The 23,129-nt window shown below is 35.8% G+C and overlaps 1 protein-coding gene across 11 annotated transcripts in view; it reads left to right on the forward strand.

The window, feature by feature from the left end:
• mapk10 (mitogen-activated protein kinase 10) overlaps nt 1–23,129 on the forward strand; it is a 92,789-nt gene that overhangs the window by 42,972 nt on the left and 26,688 nt on the right. For 9 of the 11 annotated variants that reach the window (XM_048165750.1, XM_048165753.1, XM_048165758.1 and 6 more), the window contains exons 3-8: nt 4,939–5,010; nt 10,642–10,811; nt 19,735–19,864; nt 21,027–21,085; nt 22,283–22,421; nt 22,573–22,738. In XM_048165750.1, coding sequence (XP_048021707.1) covers nt 4,939–5,010; nt 10,642–10,811; nt 19,735–19,864; nt 21,027–21,085; nt 22,283–22,421; nt 22,573–22,738 — 736 coding nt within the window. Of the gene's footprint in view, nt 1–4,938; nt 5,040–10,641; nt 10,812–19,734; nt 19,865–21,026; nt 21,086–22,282; nt 22,422–22,572; nt 22,739–23,129 lie in introns of all 11 variants that reach the window. The other 2 variants (XM_048165755.1, XM_048165754.1) reach the window with 2 other exon arrangements.

Consider the following 23,129-nt stretch of genomic DNA (forward strand, 5'->3'; position numbering starts at 1 on the left):
ATATATAAAATGTTGTTACTCCAAGGATGTATTGAAATATAAAAAAAGGCAATCTGTGAAAGACAAGTTGCTTAAAGTTTTTGCAGTACATCAGCAAAATAAACCCTCATTTGATGCCGGATGCTTGTTTTTATGAGAAGCTTTCTGTATTGATCAGAAGTTTACACATCTGAACTGTTATTAGACCAACTCCAGACAGCAAATAATGAAGGAAAATAGTAATCAAGGAGCAGCACCCGCAAATTACTGAAGCAGGAGTTATTTAAGATCTCTCTCTCTCTCTAAGATGTCTCCCTCTCTCTTCCCTCTGGATCATACTTTCCATCACATTGACTCGTTTTAATCAGTAATATTAAGGTTATCATGATGAAACCGCACCATATCCCATCATGCTCTTTGTCTCAGAGCAGACCGCAGGAGCAGCAGTTCAGGTCTGTGTGTTTCAAAGGAAATGAAAGCAGTGCTGTTATTGTCAGTCATTTGGCAAACACACATGCGCTGTAGGCAGTCCTCATGCCATTTACACACACAGCTGTAAGCTGCCACTCAAAACCAGCAAGAACATCACCTCAAGTGCTGGGCTTCACTGACACATCCTAACCATCATCTATGAATGTGTCAAAGGCACAACCATTGATGATATTTTAGATATTATACATATGTTGTTATTTGATTTTTAATGGCTGGTACTATTTACTAAGAAGAGTAGCCTGTATATTGATGAGATTTGAGTATCTATACAGCTGCTTCTGTATCGATTCCGCAGCATGTGTTTAGCAGTGGATTGGGCTTGATCTGAATACTAGAACAACATTTAAAATGGAGTGGAAATGTGCTGAAAATTAATGAATATAATATAATATATAGGCTAGAACAAGGTTTAATCTGGCCTGCAGAGGAACATAACTGGGGTTGCCTGATATCATGAGACGTAATCCCCCAATCAGAGCTTCATACTTAAGCAATACAGAAATATCTGCTGAGTGTTTTACTTATTTTTCTCAACCTGGCAACCATATGCTTGCATAAAAGCTCTCAAAATAATTAATTGGATTGAGTAGGACAAACTTAAATTAAACAAATTAGTTCAGTCAAATCAACTTTTATAAGTATTTAGCTCTTTTTTTTTCTTTCAAGTTCACAGCACTGATATATTTTAAGTAAACTGAACTGTTTGTTTGTTTTGAGTTTCATGAACTTATTTCTTTTAATTTAGATGAACTTAAGTTTGACTGAAACTGGGCTGGGATTTCTATTTTCCAGCATGCTTTGCCCATAGCACTCGAAAGGGAGAGTAAATGCTAAAATTAAGTGTTATATAATGTTTTTTGTGTGCAAGATTTTAAGGTTAAGTGGGAGATTTAGTAGTGATTAATGTTTTGTTATGCGAACTTAGAAGAATTTATGTTAATGTGGGTTTTTAGAGAGTTACCATCATGGTGACAAATGGTGCATGCGGCTTAGCTTGAGAGCAAATATGTTAAATGCTTTATATTGCTGTACTCATTTAGCAAGTATTGTACCATGCTATTGTTAACATGCTAGCAAATTAGCATTTTCTGAATTAGCTTGTTATAGCTAGCTAAGTTTACACTAATTAAAATGTTTACATTGAGGTAATATGATAATTTTAAGTGGAGTATATGAATTAGTGCAGTGGTTCTCAACTCCAGTCCTCGGGACCCACTGCTCTGCACATTTTGTATGTCTCTCATATATGACACACTCAATTCAGTTCATGCAGACTCTCCTAATGAGCTGATGATCTAAATCAGGTGTGTTAAATAAGGGATACATACAAAATGTGCAGAGCAGTGGGTCCCGAGGACTGGAGTTGAGAAACACTGAATTAGTGTACTCAAACATTTCAAGTTAAGAACAATTAAAATGTATGAGTACAAAATAAAAATATGCCAGTTCTGTTTACTTAAACTTTGAAATTTCTTAACTTAAATTTTTTTTTTTTTTTTTTTGCCAATTTAAGGCAGGTGCACACTGTGCGATTTTGGCCACAATTTGGTCATCTGAGACAAATTTTGAGAATCCTAAAAGATTCCTATAATCCTAGGCAAAAATCTGTAGTTTTTGGATTGCTAGTTTGACATGTTCACCGACATCCAATTAATGACCGTTGTGATCAAATTTTACCTCCGACGAAATTCTGTCAGAAGATTTGGCGCATAGTCCTACAGTGTGACTTCTCCTACGACAAACGTCAAATTGTCTTCGTTTTTCAAGATAAGCCGTGATCAGATTAATGCTAGATATTTCTTTGTCAGCCACCATTTCAGTCCCACGTGTATGCAGCTCACTGTCACTGAACGTGTGTGGGTTGATGATGTAAAACTCCGGACAAGTTTTCAAGTGCGTGTCCGTTTTTAACGCGTCTTGACTGTCGTACAGTCTGACATATAGGACAGCTGAGATCCCACAGTGTGACATGAGAATCATGTTCGTACAGTCTGACAAGCAACAATCGTAAAGGACTGTTATAAATCGCACAGTGTGCACCCAGCTTTATTTGGGTTTACAGTCCCTGTAATGCCCCAAATATACAGTGCTCAGCGTAAATGAGTACACCCCCTTTGAAAAGTAACATTTTAAACATTTATTGTTTCAGTGTTACTTTTCAAAGGGAGTGTACTCATTTATGCTGAGCACTATATATATATATATATATATATATATATATATATATATACACAGTGGGTACGGAAAATATTCAGATCCCCTTAAATTTTTCACTCTTTGTTATATTGCAGCCATTTGCTAAAATCATTTAAGTTCTTTTTTTTTCCTCATTAATGTACACACAGCACCCTATATTGAAAGAAAAACACAGAATTGTTGACATTTTTGCAGATTTATTAAAAAAGAAAAACTGAAATATCACATGGTCAGACCCTTTGTTCAGTATTTAGTAGAAGCACGCATTGGATCTTACACAGCCATGAGTCTTTTTGGGAAAGATGCAACAAGTTTTTCACACCTGGATTTGGGGATCCTCTGCCATTCCTCCTTGCAGATCCTCTCCAGTTCTGTCAGGTTGGATGGTAAACGTTGGTGGACAGCCATTTTTAGGTCTCTCCAGAGATGCTCAATTGGGTTTAAGTCAGGGCTCTGGCTGGGTCATTCAAGAACAGTCACTGAGTTGTTGTGAAGCCACTCCTTCATTATTTTAGCTGTGTGTTTAGGGTCATTGTCTTGTTGGAAGGTAAACCTTCGGCCCAGTCTGAGGTCCTGAGCACTCTGGAGAAGGTTTTGGTCCAGGATATCCCTGTACTTGGCCACATTCATCTTTCTCTCGATGGCAACCAGTCGTCCTGTCCCTGCAGCTGAAAAACACCCCCACAGCATGATGCTGCCACCACCATGCTTCTCTGTTGGGACTGTATTGGACAGGTGATGAGCAGTGCCTGGTTTTCTCCACACACACCGCTTAGAATTAAGGCCAAAAAGTTCTATCTTGGTCTCATCAGACCAGAATCTTATTTCTCACCATCTTGGAGTCCTTCAGGTGTTTTTTAGCAAACTCCATGCGGGCTTTCATGTGTCTTGCACTGAGGAGAGGCTTCCGTCGGGCCACTCTGCCATAAAGCCCCGACTGGTGGAGGGCTGCAGTGATGGTTGACTTTCTACAACTTCTCCCATCTCCCGACTGCATCTCTGGAGCTCAGCCACAGTGATCTTTGGGTTCTTCTTTAACTCTCTCACCAAGGCTCCTCTCCCCCGATAGCTCAGTTTGGCCGGACAGCCAGCTCTAGGAAGGGTTCTGGTCGTCCCAAACGTCTTCCATTTAAGGATTATGGAGGCCACTGTGCTCTTAGGAACCTTAAGTGCAGCAGAAATTTTTTTTGTAACCTTGGCCAGATCTGTGCCTTGCCACAATTCTGTCTCTGAGCTCTTCAGGCAGTTCCTTTGGCCTCATGATTCTCATTTGCTCTGACATGCACTGTGAGCTGTAAGGTCTTATATAGACAGGTGTGTGGCTTTCCTAATCAAGTCCAATCAGTATAATCAAACACAGCTTGACTCAAATGAAGGTGCAGAACCATCTCAAGGATGATCAGAAGAAATGGACAGCACCTGAGTTAAATATATGAGTGTCACAGCAAAGGGTCTGAATACTTAGGACTATGTGATATTTCAGTTTTTCTTTTTTAATAAATCTGCAAAAATGTCAACAATTCTGTGTTTTTCTGTCAATATGGGATGCTGTGTGTACATTAATGAGGGAAAAAAATGAACTTAAATGATTTTAGCAAATGGCTGCAATATAACAAAGAGTGAAACATTTAAGGGGGTCTGAATACTTTCCGTGCCCACTGTATATACAGATATTTTTATATTTATATCAATATTATTATTATTTTTTTAACATTCATACCAAGCAAAATCAGTAATAATAACCAGGAATGAAAAAACAAATTCTGCAAAAACACTAATGAATATTTAACACTTATCCACAGGGCTTTGGTATCTTAAAAAGACGGGGTGCACAGCGCTTAACAAAAGCTCATCCTCGAAGAAATAAGCAAACCAAATTAGCATACTGTCTTTGACTCCTGGATGACACTGACTATTATTGGAAAGCCTGTTCTCCTCAGACACATACGCTGAGCTAATGCATAGATCCTCAGTGTGGCAAGAGCCGTTATATCCACAGGGCAGGGGCTTTGAGACAGAATAAAGATGGTAGATGTGAGAGAAAAAAAAAAGTGTTTATCATCTCAGCTCTCTCTTTCTTTTAGCACATATCTTTATCTGAAAAAAAAAAACATCTTGAGAAATGAGGACATTTGGAGATGAAATGAGCATTATGGAACAAAGCAAATATCTTTTCACCTTAATATCAGTCTAGAGAAGGGAAAATTCCTCCCATTTATCTCTTCATTCAGTTTTTGATCTTTTCCTTCTTGTTGTATTCCTTTGTTTCAGGTATTTATGAACAGACGTTTCTTATATAACTGCAGTGCTCCAGTCCTGGATGTGAAGATTGCCTTTTGTCAGGTGTGTGTTCCATACAGGTAAATTAAAAGGTAGAGTATTCATTCACTTCCATTCTGCCTGTCATTCTAATGGATGTGTCATTGTCTAAAACTAATACTGGTGACAGCATGTCTGGGCCCTTAAGGAAGATGTACAGCTTACAAAGGATCAATTCCTCGCAGCATTCCAAGCCATTCGGAGTCGGGTTTCACAAAATGCATTAAGAGCATCTTAATACACTTTAAATATGCATGGAAGTGTTTTCTAAAATCAATGCAGTCATACAGATACATCATTCAAATTAAAAGCACTTAAAGGGAAAAAAGAAATTCCAAATCATTTACTCTCCCTTGTGTTGTTGCAAAACAAAATGACTTTCTTTTTTCCCGGGAAATTGACTTTTTTATCACAATATTGTTTCACTCTGAAATATATCACATTGTGGAAATAAAATGGGTTGCGAATGCTTTTCCATGTTGACTTCAAAGTGATAGTTTAGCTAAAAATGAAAACATTTATTCAGACTCATGTTGTTCCAAACCCATATGTCTTTCTGTATTCTATGTATTCTATTTCTCTAATTTCTTTATTTTTTGTTGTTATAGACCCCATTAACTGTTCTTGTATAGACAAAAATACGTTTGGAATGAAATGAGGGTGAATAAATGGTGACAGAATTTTCACTTTTTGAGTGAAATATCATTTTAAATTCAGTTTACAGATGTATATCTTCCTTAAATTGAGTCAAGAAACAGATTTTTTTTTTTTAGAAAGTTGCATGATACTATATTGTAACAAATCGTATTAAATAACACAGTGGAAACACAATGATTCAATATCACATTACATTCGTTTATCAAAACACTGTATAATTTCCTGGTAATGATGGTGTTACATAATGAAAGTACAGTATCTATTCCCAGAAGTACAGTAATCACAGTAGCACAGCAAAACATTTAATAAGTTTCTTGTCCTTCATTCTTTCATTTGGGCCTTAAATTATCCTCATCCCTTGTCAGAAAAACCTTCAGTGAGACATACAGATTACAGGTCAAGAGGGCAGTAGGCAGAGTTAACTAGAGGATAAAGATTTTCTCTGTTAACCAGAAGGTTGTAGGTTCAAATCCCAGAAAGATTGATCCCTGAATCAACACTGGCCTTGAGCAAGACACTGTGTGTCCTCCACAGGGACTGTCACTGTAGTAAGTGTACTCTAGGTCACTTCAAATAAATGTGTCTGCTAAATGACTAAATGACAGCTGACTCCTGAACCAAGTGTGTTTCCTGTCCTTTAGCACTTTTAAATGCACTTTAGCACTGTCCTTTAGCACTTTTAAATGCACTTTAGCACTGTCCTTTAGCACTTTTAAATGCACTTTAGCACTGTCCTTTAGCACTTTTAAATGCTAAAAGTGTAACAGCTCTGTTCCAGAACCTGGTTACTGCCTATATGGGGCACCTGAGACCTGACTCTCAATTGATTCCAGTAGATTTTGATGCTAGCATGTCGCTAAGCTAACAACACTATACTCTAAAAAGCAGAAATTGATTTCTGCATTTTCTGACCTTAAAGGTATGACCCACCTGAAAAAAATGTTTTGTTTTGGCTTTGGTTCAGGGTTGGCTGGTTACCCTATGATGATTGTAATCACCAAATGGCCTTAAACAATTGTTAAATAAACTGACAATGTTACATTAACTATAGCCTGCGGTGCCATCTGCGGGAAACCCTTAGCATGTTAGCCAGGGTTCTAAGCGCCAAATGCGAATAAAAAATTTGGCGTTGAAGCGGTGTTACTCGCAGTTGCCCCATAATTTTTTTTTTATAAATTTTGAAAATGCATGGTTGTGAGAATGTGATATGGCTTAGTGTGATCATCAAATCACGACGGTTGTGAATTAATTATATAAATATATAGTGTGACGCGCTGCATGTTTCAGCAGTCATTTTCAGATTCACAGATTTTCTGATTCACAGTAAATTCTACTCTGCAAGTGCTATGTGTTTAAATCGCGTATAATTTGCTTTCGGGAATGCCATGTGCGCCAACCATCTTTCCAAATTCGTAATGAGAATCCTTTCATTGTCAACAAAAAGAAGTGTTAAAGTCCATGCAGTTTTCCGCCAAGATAAATGCTCAATGGTTTAATGTTTGAAAGCCAAATAAATGAAGTCAACCATAAATGTTATTATTGTTATTTTTTGTTGTTCTGTTAAATAAAATAAATATAAAATAATAATGATAATAATTATTGTTAATAATAATAATAATAATAATAATAATAATAATTCTATTAATACTTTATTATTATTACATATATTGTATTTTAATGTAATTTATTATTATTATTATTATTTAATACTCATTTTTTTAATTTAACAGTAAGATATTTCTATAATAATTTAATAAAATATATTTTTAATAATAATAATAATTTAATATATACAGTCAAACCAAAATTTATTCAGACACATTGAACATTTAATTCATTAATACAGTTTATTCACTATAGTTTAAAAAATGGTAATAAAATATGACAAGATCTCAGAGTTAAACTGTGTCAGAAAAAAATAATATTAATTATGTCAAATAACGCTTAAGCAAAACATGGTCAGGTCAAAGTGTCTGAATCATTTTTGTTTTTTTATCAGTTTTACTGGTAGTCCACATTATGAAGAATTTTTGGGTGTAATATGTCACAGTTTGCTTTATTTTTCTATCCTTACTTACATATATGAACTATAGTGTCCTGCACCCACTAGTAAAAAAATATAAAAATATATATATATATATCTAGTGTCTGAATGATTTTTGGTTTGACTATAAATATATAAATCACATGCCTGATATATATATATATTCATTAAATGTTAAATGCTAAAAATGTAGTATTTTACCCAATATTTCTGCATGCTATGAATTTCTTATGCTTCTTAATGTTTTTTGCCTTAAAATGCCTTCTAGGTTGCTGGAACAGAACTGATTTCACCACAATAATGAAACCAAACCATTATATGTGCTCTATCCCTTTTTTTCAATAAAGGGCAGCAATTACTGCAAATCTTAGCTCATTAGCTTCAAATTAGCCTAGTCAGTTTAATAGGGGGGCACTGCAGTAAGGGGTGACTCCCATGATAAAGATAGACTTTATGAAGCACATACACACACACTTATATATATATGTATTGCTCTCACTCGCTCTCTCTCACTAATTACCATTTTAGCTTGTGAAATTATGTGGACAGCTTCCTCCCTCGGTATACCCGAAATATATTCACTATGTGACAGTTAGTACAATCGATTACACAGCTGGCCCTTGTGCCATCGCTGGCATGAACTCCAGAACAAAGAGACCCCTGATAACCTTGATAGTTGGATTTAATATAGTCTGATATCTGAGATCTTCAGCCAAGCACAGATAAGATGCTCTCTCTATAGCGAAACCAAGATGTTTGGATGTTATGCGCTTGTACCCAGCTAACAAAAAATATGTTCTCTTGAACATTTTGCTAATGTTCGTATCAAGTTATGAGATCGTTATTTCTGAATGTTCTCTGAACATTCAAAATGTCCAGTTTTTAAAACATTTTCTTCCCTGGTTATACAATTGTTTTATTTTCCATTGGTTATACAATGTTTTGAGAACATTACCAAAAAAAAACAAAAAACGGATAACTTTGAACAAACGTTCTATTAATGTTACTGGAAGAACGTTTGTTCATAACTTTTAGAGAACCTTTTCCAGAACGTTAGCAAAACTTCTGAGAAGATTCCTTGTTAGCTGGGAATATACATAATTTCCCCTGCAACTTTAATTTTATCTCACAATTGCAACATAATTATGTGAAATTAAGTTGCAGTTGGGCATATAAAGTTGCAGCTATGAGACAAAGCCACACTGTGAAACAGTGAGAAAGAGTGACTTCATTTATCACGTTAAAAATGTTCTCAAAATGAGACATTATATCTTATTTCAAACTATTTCACAATTACAATTTATTGGCTTTCCATGTTTGATATTCTTACTGATATTCTGGCTTGTAGATATAAATTCTTGCTGTGGCTTCATCTCAAATTGCTTATAGTAATAGTTGTAATATTTGTCTTCACTCATTTGTGACACCTCATTTCATTAAATTATTTTAATTTAGTTACTTAAAGTGTAGTTTGTATGGAAGCTTGTTTCCGCCATGAAATAAAAAAATAAAAAAGGTAATTACGACTTTTTATCTCACAATTCTGACTTTTTTCTCGCAATTGTGAGTTTATATCTTCAATATAAATTCACAGTTGCGTGATATAATGTCAGAATTGCGAGTTATAAAGTCAGAATAGCGAGTTATAAACTCAGAATTGCTTGATATAAAGTCAGAATTGAGTTATAAAGTCAGAATTGCTTGATATAAAGTCAGAATTACATTATAAAGTCAGAATTGAGTTATAAAGTCAGAATTGCTTGATATAAAGTCAGAATTGTGTTATAAAGTCAGAATTGTGAGTTATAAAGTCAGAATTGTGTGATATAAAGTCAGAATTGTGTGATATAAAGTCAGAATCGCGTGATATAAAGTCAGAATTGTGTTATAAAGTCAGAATTGTGAGTTATAAAGTCAGAATTGTGTGATATAAAGTCAGAATTGCTTGATATAAAGTCAGAATTGCAAGTTATAAAGTCAGAATTGCTTGATATAATGTCAGAATTGCGTGATATAAAATCAGAATTGCGAGTTATAAAGTCAGAATTGCTTGATATAATGTCAGAATTGCGTGATATAAAATCAGAATTGTGTTATAAAGTCAGAATTGTGAGTTATAAAGTCAGAATTGCTTAATATAAAGTCAGAATTGCTTGATATATAAAGTCAGAATTGTGTTATAAAGTCAGAATTGTGAGTTATAAAGTCAGAATTGCTTAATATATAAAAACAGAATTATGTGATATAAAGTCAGAATTGCAAGTTATAAAGTCAGAATTGCGAGTTATAGTCAGGATTGTGAGATATTAACTTGCAATTGCGTGTTATGTCCAATTGTGAAAATTCTGACTTTATAAAACACAATTGCAATTCTGACTTTATATCTTCGCAATTCTTAGAAAAAAAAAGTCAGAATTGCGAGTTATAAAGTCAGAATTGCGTGATTAAAAACTTGCAATTGCGAGAAGAAAGTCAGAATTGCAATTATATATCCCACAATTCTGACTTTATATCACAGCAATTCTGCAAGATAAAATCTTGCAATTCTAAGAAACAAAGTCAGAATTGTAAGATAAAAAGTCGCAATTACTTTTTTTATTTAGTGGCGGAAACAAGCTTCCATAGGTTTGACCTAAATATCAGTGTCTGCCCTTTGCAATAATTTATTTATCTGCAAATCATTTAAACAAACTCATTTGTGGTTTTACAGTGTTAAATGGATTTTCATATCCTGTGCTGATGAAGAGAATGTAAACAGTTTTATCCATACCTCTTCACACTGTTTATCTCACTATTGAAGTGAATCATAGAATCATTTGCCCAGGTTTTTATGACTTTATGAATGTGCTTTTTTAATAACAGCCTACGAGTGCTTTGGAGCTGCTTATCAATTCTCTAAACACAAGTTTTTTATGATGTTCTCAGCTCATACATCCATCTTTTTCTCCACACAGGGGTTTGGCAAACAAGTTGATGTTTCGTACATTGCCCAGCATTACAACATGAGCAAAAGCAAAGTGGACAACCAGTTCTACAGTGTGGAAGTAGGAGATTCCACCTTCACAGTTCTCAAACGGTACCAAAATCTAAAGCCCATTGGTTCTGGGGCTCAGGGAATAGTGTGGTGAGTACTCCTGGTGCATCACTTGATGTTTTTAACATGAAATATGTCCTTATGGATATCATAATGATTCTCAAACATCTTTCTGGTTGAGGCTTTGAATTTTAAGAGCGATATTTGGGAGTTTCTTGGCAGGGTGTGTGATGAATTGCAGTTCCCAGTAGACAGCAGCTAATTTGGATCCGAGTTCAGAAAAGAACCCATCCGTTTATTGCGCTTCCCAAAATCCAAACCTTATGATTTTTGCAATGAAAGTGCAAAAGTGTCATGAGTCGCGGACTATGGGTAATCTCGGTGATGGTGGCTTTTTCCCTCCCCCATTCCTCTTTCCTTGCATCTCAATTTCAGTGGCAGCAAAATGTTGCAGAGAAGGCAGAGAGGCAGGACTGGACTGTTAATGACGTTGTTGATGTGTTCTGGCTGGTTTGCTTGCTGCAGTATTCGTGCCTGCTGGACGGACAACCCTGATCTAATTTAGCTTCCTCTCCTCAGCAGCAGTCACATGATGTAGCATGGCAGCTGTATTAGCCTAGCAAATGCCACATCATTCTCTGGAGAGAGTGAGAGAGGCAAAAGAAGGACAGTTTAAGAGGACTGTGCAAAGTCACATGTCTTCCACAGGCCCTGATGAAACAGGTTGTGGTTAGGTTAGGTATTCCTATATAATGTTTTAAAAATGTTAAAAATGTGAAGTTAGTTTGCTGTTTTATTTTTACTTACAAACAAAGTTTCTGTTGTCTTATTTTATAGCAAATCTGTGCAAATCTGGCAATTCACCAGTTTACATGCAATTACTGTAAATTGGGATGATTTATATCATTTCCACTGTGAATGCATGTCTTTTTAAAATTGTTATAGAAACAATTTTCACTCAGGAATTGCTAGTAAATTTCACAAATAATTATAGAGTCTAGTGTTGTCAAAAGTACTGAAGTTGGTACTGAAAGTTTAAAAATGTGACGCTTTGAGCACTGTTGAGCGGATTCATAAACACTTCTGATTGGCCATTGTGTTCACTCACTCATCAGATATGTCTGTGATTGGCTACAATGATCAACACACGGAAGTGTTTGAATTTGAATTTGAGTTTTGAAAGTGGGAGCGGGAACGTTTGAAAGTAAGCATCCATCAATGGACTGATCCACTGATAGACGCCTGCTTTCAAACGCTCCCGTGTGTATCTGTGTAAACATTCTGTGAAGAGCGTCATTGATGACTGTTTACAACATGTTTTTGAAGCGTTGATCATTGAAGCCAATCACAGACATATCTGATGAGTGAGTGAACACAATGGCCAATCAGAGGTGTTTACCAATCCGCTCAACAGCGCTCAAAGCGTCACATTTTTAAAATTTCAGTTCCGACTTGGTGAACACACATTGAATTAAACATGAAATTTTGAAGTAGAAAGACTAAAATAGTAGTTTCTTGTAAAATGTACTCCAATCATAGGCGTAACTTACGGGTGGGACACATCCCCACCACTTTTTGCCAGGGTCGATATTGTCCCCACCACTTTTTGAAATCTCGCAGCACGGATATATACTAATACAAAAGAAACATCTCTAGTTGATTAGCAGTTTGTTCGTTTGTGTTAAATAATAGGCGATCTAGCACTGGGATGTGTTGTTTTTGAAATCATTTGAAATCACATCAATGCTGCAAGAGTGTTCTCTTGGCGCTCGCGCATACTGCGCAGTCTTCACATGGATGAGCGCTTCAATCTATCGCTTAAGCACTGTTGCGGAGACACTCTATTATTTCCAGTGAAATCACTAAACAAAATGCATATGAACGTTTCCCTGCTCTTGATATACAATCACTGACAGAACATCTTTGGTTTTAATGAGAAAAAAATAAAATGAATAACACGAGGAGGGCGGATTAGAACCCAGAACCTCCGGCACGCTAAACAAAAGTTCTACCCCTTGTCCATCAGGACAATGTAGAATTAATTGCAGATCAAACTATTTATTGGCTAATGTAAATACTTTTGAGACTAACGATATATTGTATTATAGTAGATGTAAGGACGAAACTATCAAATTAAACATGAGGTCTATGCCAATAAATTTTGTGCATTTATTATTGTAATGATACAATTACAATACACCCTCCTCCCCCCAACACACACATTCCTGTCCCACCCACTTTTTAAAACAAAGTTACACCACTGACTCCTATAATCTTTGCCTTATTTTAGTGCTGTCAAATGATTAATCACGATTAATTGCATCCAAAATAAAAGTTTGTTTACATATTATATGTGTGTGTACTGTATATTTATTATGTATATATAAAAACACACATGCATGTATATATTGAACAAAAGTATATTATATTTATATAAAAAAAAATTATATATAAATATACATGTATAAATTTTTTACATGTATGTGTGTGTATTTATATATACATAATAAATATACAAAGTACACACACATATATTATTATTTTGGATGTGATTAATAGTGATTAATCATTTGACAGCACTACTTTATTTACAACTTTGAATTTTTTTCAGTGTGACAATTTGAATTCAGAATATAATTACTTATATTAATATTTTATTATTGGTAAACTTGAATATGAATAATGAATGTGACAGAATCATTTTAGTGCTGACAAAAGTTTGATAACGTTTGCAACATTTCTGCAAAAAGTACACTACTGACCAAAGGTTTGGAATATTATTGGAATATTTTGGAATAATATGTTTTTTTATGTTTTTGAAAGTCTCTTCTGCTCACCAAGGCTTCACTGATATGATCAAAAATACAGTAAAAACAAAAAATATTATTACAATTTAAAATAACAATTTTTAATACATTTTTTAAAATATAATTTACAGTATTCTTTTGATGATAAAGCTGAATTTTCATTCTAATATGCTGATCTGGTGCTCAAATTTCTTATTATCAATGTTGAAAACAGTTTTTGCTCATACGTGAGCAGCAAATCAGCATATTGGAATGATTTCTGAAGGATCATGTGACACTGAAGACTGGAGTAATGATGCTGAAAATTCAGCTTTGCCATCACTGGAATAAATATATTTGAAAATGTATAAAAAAAGAAAAAAGTTAATATTTTACAATATATCTCTTTTTACTGTATTTTTGGTCAAATAAATGCAGTCTTGGTGAGCATAAGAGACTTCTTTCAAAAACTAAGTGTGTGTATTTATTTTCATTAAACAAACCAAACATTTATCAAATTATTAAGTATGTTGGTTAGGTTATCACAACATTTTCATGAACATTTTTATGGCATAGTTTAGCTACCTGGATCTGCGGAGTTATTAAACGAATCCATCATATCATTCACAGTCCATGTAGGAAAGCTACATGCTGAATATTTAAATGACGCAGTGCTGCTTCCTCAGAGTTAATACTCAGAGCCATGAGCATCTGGCATCGTGCTGCTGCTAAAGGTTCAGTCGCTAATAATTTATCATATCTCATACACACACACACACACCCCAATACAGAAAATGAGATTCTGTGTCTTGCAGAGCTCTCTTCTTTATTGCTTTTTGGTTAAAAAGGTGTGTGCCAAGAAAGTAAATGTATAAGTGCATACTAGTACATCTAGAAAAACAAACAAGCATGCACAACAACATTATGAACAAATGCAACAAAGCACTCTGTTTTGAATTACATAATCCATTATGCAATACCAAGGCAAATTCTCAAGAATCAAAAAGATGCTGTCAGACTCTATGGGGATTTTTGGGCCCAAATAGTGGAAGAAAGCAATATGCTATTTCCACATTTATGTGTTTCACTGACGGTAGCTTGATGTGTGTCCTCAAAGTGAGGGTTTGCAATGGCATACTACCATTTTTTGAACATTTACAGTATTGTTTTATATTCGCGTACTATTTTTATGCATGTACTACCCAAAATGTTGGGGTCAGTAAGATATTTATAATGTCACAAAAGATTTCTATATCAAATAAATGCTGTTCTTTTGAACTTTCTGTTCATCAAAGAATTCTGGAAGAAATGTAAAAATATGAAGTAACACTGTTTTCAATGTTGATAATAATCAGAATTTTTCTTTAAGCAGCAAATAAGCATATCAGAATGATTTCTGAAAGATCATGTGACACTGAGGACTGGAGAAAATTCAACTTTGCAATCACAGGAATTATATATATATATATATATATATATATATATATATATATATATATATATATATATATATATATATATAAACAGTTATTTTAACATTTAAATATTTAACACTTTATATTGTATTTTTGATCAAGCAAATGCAGCCATGGTGAGCATAAGAGAATTTTTGAACTGTAGAGTAAACGCTATGTATAAAGCCCTGGGTATAGTATGTCTCGTCACAAGTTACAACCAATGTGAATATATTTGTATTCTTTCATGCTAGATTTGTACAAATGAGGGTGATTTCTAACATCTTCGCACAATCTGTAGTCTATGTAGGCCTCCATTGTCGCTGTAGCTTGCATGTGTTCCGGTCTGTAGCTTGCATGTGTTCCGACTACCTTGTGAATCGATGTCCCCAGAGCACGGTTGCCACCCTGTGGATAAACTAATTATTGCAAAAAAAAAAAAAAAAAATGCGCATGTGTGACCTGCGCGTACAAAGTATAAAAATCCAAGCAGGGAACGTACAGTACATGTTTCCAAGAATGTTTAAATCCAGAGAAATAAGTAATTTTAACCAGGACACAGACATGGACCTGCCTATCAATGACATCATACCCTGCGTTACCCTCAGTTTTCTGTTTTATTTTGTAGAAACCATGGAAACACCAAAGGACACTTTAATATATTATATGTTTTGTTGGACAAGGGAACAACTGTTTGGATACATTCATCGACAGAAAACTAATTATGTTATATAGCTCAACACAGTAAATCTAATTGTTTAAATCTCCTTTTTTTGATTTACAGCGAAGTACTTATGCTTTACCATGCCTAATATCGATCTAGCTTACTGCAGTGTGCAACAAGTGTCTCATAGTAGCTGCTGAGAGAACGAACAGAGTAGCATTATAACAACTATAACAAATGTATCTAATATGATAAACAGCGCTGCGTTACCCCACATACCCATGACCGGAAGAAGCGGAAGTGCTCGTCTGCGGCATAATAAAAGCTAAACTGCTCTCGAGCCGTGTGTCACGCTTGTCTCTCATTAGCAATCACTCCAGCGGCCTCGTTCAGCTCCAACGGCTTTCAGCCACACCCTGCTTCATATTACAGTAATGTTAATAAATCTTTAATACACTACCTCATCCATGAATATGATTTCTTACAGAGTCCCGTCGGATTCATTTCCACTGGCTGTAGACATGAAGACAACATCTCCCATGATTCCGCGAAATCAAGGCGTCATCTAGCTACGCCTTTGTTTTGCATAAGCGACCTCTAGTGGCGAAAAATTACATATTGCATCTTTAATACTAGTATGCAGTGAGCACTACGGTAGTACTAATTTCTGATTATTATACACCCCCATATCAAAATGCCTTTATTTACATGTCTTGCATATATGACAAGAACAATCTTAGGCACAAAGACTCTGTCATTTATGAAAGAAAAATAATGAGAGCACAAACAAGTTGATAGGACAGTTCTGAGCAAATTCTTGAGCAGCTGGCAGAGGGACTGAACACTGTGATGAACTTAATGTCAAGTTAATTACACTAGGCTGTGTTTAATTTCACCAGGCTGTCACAAAACTCATCTATGGCTGTCAGTGACTTAGTCATCATTTCCACTTGTTCTCCACATAGAGTTCTTCAGTGTTGGGTTTGGGGCATGAGATGTTTTGTGCTATTATTATAGTGATTAAATATGGTCTTTAATGTATTTAATAAAAAATAAATAAAGTTGATTTTTAGTGTTCCAAAAATGCTGAAAGTTTTAAGGTCCCCCTGTGGTGAATATCAAGTTTTTAATGTTATTTATATGTCTTTGTGGTGTTTTCAATATCAACATAATTATCAAAACTGCAGTGATCTAAAGACAGTCTCACAAACACAGTTTGAAACTGCCTGTTTCCTGCCGTCACAGTCTGTTTTTCATACAAATCATAAGACATGTCGTATGAGCTTAAGTTGTTTTGTGACTTTTTTCTGGAGCTTATCAATACGAATTAACGATTATCAGTTTTTTTTCTATTCCTTAGAAGAAAGAATATATTTCTTTTGGAAAATGTGTAATAAATGATAACAGAATATTTTTAGACAAACTGTTCCTTTGGATTTCACTAGTGTGATATAGTGCCGGTGGTTATATGTCAGGTCTTTTTATTTGTATGAACTGTTTCCTATGCTGTAGCTTAAAATGTGCTGTTAAAGCAGTTAAAATGGTGTCTGGTTTGTGACAGCTGCCTGTAGGCAGGGCTCTCGAAGAGCAATACTGCAATGCATTAACCACCTAGAGAGACGGCCATGACATCATCTTTGACACAAATGGGTATCTATGGCCGCCATTAGCCAAAAAAATCTCTGAAACTGCCGTTACCATGGACACATCAGTCCTCGCTTCCAAAAAAGTGCTTTAGAAACTTTCATGCTCTCAGAGAATATCTTTCTAAACATTGTTTAGTGGGCTAAAAAAATTAGTGTATAATATGTGTGCATGTCTGCATGTGTTTTTATGGTTTTAATTCTAGTCAACTGCAACCCTGGTGGGTATGTACTGTAGGGTTTCTCCTCACCCCTCCTAGAAAACCTGTTTTGTTGTACCTCACCCCCTTCTGCTTTGGCCATCTGCTGTATAACAAACCCCACAGCTCTGACTGTCCACTCAAATGATCCATAGGTGAATCAAAGATCCATATGGGCCTGTGCGTTCTTGAATTCACACTATTATTCAGGTGTAAACATGCAGCTTTGACTGTTGGGTTGTAGTGGAGCTTTTAAAAAAAGGTTACATTGAAAGCCGAAAAGAGCAGTAGCTCCTCACTGCAGAACATGAGATCCAGGATCCAGATCCAGGGGGTGGAGATGGGTAGCTTTAGGGATATGTAAAGTGGGAGGAGTTGGATCTGGATCTAACCTTGCCCACTGGATCTCATGTTCTGCAGTGAGGACCATCTCGAAAAGAGTCCACATCACAAATTTTATTCACACACAAGGCTTTTTAATAGGTTTTTATGTGGGACTGAATGTCAGTTTTGACTGTAGAACATGGCAGACTCACAAAGTGCCACAGGAGGAAATCATTTTTCAATCACTGTTGTATTTCCTGGTCCTATGTGAGTCACATTGGTCTTTATTTTTATGTCTTTTTTTTTAGCAGTGGCATTTTAACCTTTACCAGCGCATGTCAACATGGTTAAAGAGCAGACTTTTTCAGTGCAGCCTTGTGGGTTGAAGCATTTAGTCATAAACCTCAGCTTTCAGAACATGATGGCCTCTGCTAGCACTCCCTGTACCTGGTCATAAAAAATATAGTGCTTTTTAACAACGTCTCTACTACTGCATATATATATATATATATATATATATATATATATATATATATATATATCACCATTGGCCACCTTGTTTTCTGCAGTGCTTTGGAATTGAAGCCACATACACACACACACACGTTGGGTTTTCATGTTTTTTCATTGTTCGATACTACTGCTGCAGTTAGAGAGCTGTCCATGTTAGATATACATCTGGGTCACTAAAGACCCGAATATGTAATGATTGGTGAAACATTCATGCATTTAAGGGGTCACATGAATAGAATGTTCAGTGTACTATACATTCAAAATATAACTGACACTGGTGATGTCATTGTGATATTTGCTTACTGCTTTGTGATTGGTCTTCATTCTTGCATTTATTTGCATACTGAATTGTGATTGGCATTACATCTGTTCAAACTGACAACAAGACGTATGCTGACCATTTAATTTTCACAGAACCAAAACTTACATTACATAAAACGTTCACCATTTCTTTGTGAAATTGCAAATCTAGTTTATTTTATACCCTTCATAATTTTAGATGATACAAATTGAAATTAGCTGCAAATTAAAAAAGCATTTTGCATCTTTAATATTGCTTTTAGGCCAATAGTTAGGCCGCGTGTCCACCTAAGCGTTTTTTCCAGCTGCTAGCGTACTTTTTCAATTGTTTTCAATGGGAACGCCGTGTTTTTTAAACGCCAGGAGCGTAACGAGGCACTGAGCGTCTTTTTCACGCTCAAACGCTGAGAGCTCGGCGTTTTTTACCTGGTCGCCTCGAGTTGAAGAATGATCAACTTTGAGTAAAACGCTACGCTCATCACTTTTCAGCCAGCCGTCCTATCAGCTCGTCACTTTTTAGCCAGCCGTCCAATCAGCTCGTCACTTTTTAGCCAGCCGTCCAATCAGAGTTGAGGAGGGGCGGGACAAATACAACACCGACCAACTGTCACAACATTCTTGCTGTACAACAACATCAACAAACAGAGAACGAAACAAAATGAATGAGGAATTAATATTGCTGGTCTCCGAACATACATAGCAAGTAATTTCACATTGTGTGAACATTTTTAGTCTGAAACAAATTACCTGCAAAATCAGTTATAAGTAACAGTGTCGCAGATATTCCGTATCATAGCAACAAAGCGTCTCAACGGAAAAAAACGCTGCGCTGCAGAAGCGCTCTCAAGCGCTCACAGATAGGCGTTTTAAGCAGAGCGCCTAGCGTTTTCAGCTGGCTAAAAACGCTTTGGTGGACACACGGCCTTAGATGATCATTTGTGTTGAATTCCACTCTGAATGGATTAAACATTTAAATGAATTTCATTATTTTCAATAACCTCACTATGCACTTAAAGTATACACTATGATTCTATGCACACCATGTAGTGTCTGTGTAAGTACGCAAATTGGGACGCACCTATTGTTTTGCACACATTAATGTTGCTTTTTCTCTTTCTTTCTCTGGCAGTGCTGGATATGATGCCGTCCTGGACAGAAACGTGGCCATTAAGAAACTCAGCAGACCCTTTCAGAACCAGACTCACGCCAAGAGAGCATACAGGGAGCTGGTGCTTATGAAATGTGTCAATCACAAAAATGTGAGTGCCAGAGCTCAATATCTCTCACCCGTTGTCCCATTAGATGGCAATTGTTGCTAAAAACAGTTTCCTGTGAGACAAAAAGTGGGCTCAGAAAGCTAAACCCTCCATTAAACTCAATTCAGAAATCTCAGGGTGTTTGTAATTAGAGAATAATGACCCTGGAGGATTACCCTTTTGTAACTAAAAACTGTACTTTTTCAGGCCTATTTAATGTGCTTGCATTTTCTAGAGTAAATAAGCAGATGATTTGTTTGTTAAACTGAAAGGCGGGACTTCTGTTCCTGCTCCCTGCCATATTGAGCATTAATGCAGTACCTGATACAGCACACAAACCTCAGGCCGAGAGAGAGAGAGAGAGAGAGAGAGAGAGAGAGAATTTGGATGATGAATAACAAAGAAAGAAAGGGAGTGATAGTGTTAAGAGACAGAGGAAACACTTTTTTGGCAACTGAAGAGTTCACTTCACAATGCTGCTGCCAGATCTCCTGTCCTCCCCCCTCGCTCTCTCTCTCTCTCTCTCTCTGTCTCTGTCTCTCTGTCTCTCTCTCTCCATCTCTCTTTCTGAGACTCGGGTTATAAAGGACAGCTGGGACGTGACAGAAATATAAATGTGCTTTTTCTATCATCCTCAACTTTTAGTCCTTTTATTAATCTCTCAACCTCTTTTCGAGAAAAATAACTGGGCAAAGTTTGCTTACATGTTATTCTAAATAAGTAGTAAAAGGAATAGTTCAGAGATAAACGACAGTACTGCCATTATTTACTCACCTTTGTGTCATTCAAATCCTGTGTGCTGTTATTTAACCTGTGGAACTAAATAAATAAGTAGTTTTATATATATATATATATATATATATATATATATATATATATATATATATATATATATATTCAAAAGTTGTCATACAATCATAGGACTATACACTGTATTTTACTTTTTTGTGAACTAATTCCTAATAATTAATCCAATGGAGCGGTTGGTTACTCACCTTTGTGTCATTCAAAACATGTGTGCTGTTATTTATCCTGTGGAACATAAAAAAATTACATTTTATTATATATTAATACATTTTTAATTTTTGTTGAACTATTCCTTTAATAAAATGGAGTATCATTGTATAATTTCATGATTTACTAAAGTTCTTCTTTTCTCATCCAGATCATCAGCTTATTAAATGTCTTCACACCACAGAAGTCTTTAGAGGAATTCCAAGATGTGTAAGTAATGTTTGGGCATTTTCCCGACATGAAGTCAGCTGATTATATAATAATAAACACTCTTAAAGTCTGGATATAAACCGTTTGCTGCTAATGTTTAAACAACAATCATGAAACTGATAGTTGTGGCTCTGAAATCCGATTGGATAAACCACATTGAAGCCATTTTTTTTTTTTTTTTTCAAGCTAAACTGCTTTCCTAGGGAAAGAAATATATGATCAGAAATGGAAGGGGACATTTATTGTTAAAAAGTGTTTGCATTTGAGTAAACACTATTAATAATGAAAATGTTTTTTTATACATAATATGCAATACTGGTGTAAATATTTGCTGAAAAACAATGTATAGTCGGCTAGGGTGATTTATGATATTTTAGGTTGATTACATCTTGCCCCGTGGTGTTTGAGCTCATGCAGGGTCCCAATACAACTGCTGTGATGTTGCTGTGCGAGGGTGATCTATCACCTGCAGTCATTTATGCTCTCGCTCTCTGGTTGGTCTCGATGCTTGAATCTAGTGCCGCCCATGCCTTAATTTATTCTACACGCTGTGTGGACTAATCTAGAGAAGGATCAATATGTTGAGTATAAAATGTCAAAGCCGGATGATTTGAGTGTTACGATGGATGGGGCATGAGTTCATGCAGACTAAATTATTATAAATCAACAACCCCCCACCCAAATGTTTGTTTGTCATGTTACAATTTTTTGTGATTTTTATACACACACACATACACACATAATAAATGTAACACACTGTTTTTTATATACATTTTAATATTTAGAATAATTATAAGTACATTTAAAATAATAATATAAAAGAAAAAAAGAAAAAAAAAAGAAAAATATATATAATATCACATGATTAATTGAGGGTCAATTCTCAATTCTCTGTTTTGGAACTAAATAAATTACAAATGTGATGTTTAATCCATAAATGTGCAGCCATGGCTTTTGAGCACTCAGCAGAATACAATTGACTGTTAGTATTCCATTCACCGCCTTGCTGACTGTCATCAACTGAAAAGTATTTTCTCTGCATAAGAGGTTGTAGAGATCCACATCGATCCACAGCAGTCTCTTTTGAACATTAAGAAGGCATGAATGAAGCCATTCCAATGAAATATGACAGAATCAATGCGACAGTCACTGATGCTGTTGTCCGCCCTGTGAAATTCATTTTTCTCACTTCTTTAGTTACCTGGTCATGGAGCTGATGGACGCAAACCTTTGCCAGGTGATTCAGATGGAACTGGACCATGAGAGGATGTCCTACCTGCTGTACCAGATGTTGTGTGGAATCAAACACCTGCACTCAGCCGGCATCATCCACAGGGTGAGAGACATGGATACGCAGCGCAGGATCAATAATGATGAAATAATGTTAACTTTGCGTGAACCAAAATTCATTCCTGGTTGGAAGGATCAATTTAAATAATCAATAAACTCTTGTCGTCAACTTACCATGACACATATTCCCCTTTAAGGATCTGAAACCTAGCAATATTGTGGTGAAATCCGACTGTACGCTGAAGATCTTGGACTTTGGGTTGGCGAGAACTGCCGGCACTAGCTTTATGATGACGCCCTACGTGGTGACGCGGTACTACAGGGCCCCGGAGGTCATCCTGGGCATGGGCTACAAGGAGAACGGTAAACCAATCACAGGGCTGCATGCAGATTGGCCAACACTTTCAAATAGCACTACAATTTTGGGTTTTATAGAATTGGAGTTTTGCAACCTTTAGTCGATGTCTGCCAACAATTTTAGTAATTTAGCAAGTGTGCGAAGCAGTATGCTTTATGCAAATGGAAGTATGCTATATTGTGGTCACATGACTAATCACAGGGCTTCATGCAGATTGGCCAACACTTTCAAATAGCACTAGAATTTTGGGTTTTATAGACCCCATGAAATCAAAATTGGAGTTTTGTGACTTTAAGTCGATGTCTGCCAACAATTTTAGTATTTTAATAAGTGTGTGAAGCAGTATGTTTTATGCAAATGGCAGTATGCTATATTGTGGTCACATGACCTCACTAC

The sequence above is a fragment of the Megalobrama amblycephala genome, linkage group LG18 (genome assembly GCF_018812025.1).
Source record: "Megalobrama amblycephala isolate DHTTF-2021 linkage group LG18, ASM1881202v1, whole genome shotgun sequence".
In the NCBI taxonomy this organism is placed as follows: Eukaryota; Metazoa; Chordata; class Actinopteri; order Cypriniformes; family Xenocyprididae; genus Megalobrama; species Megalobrama amblycephala.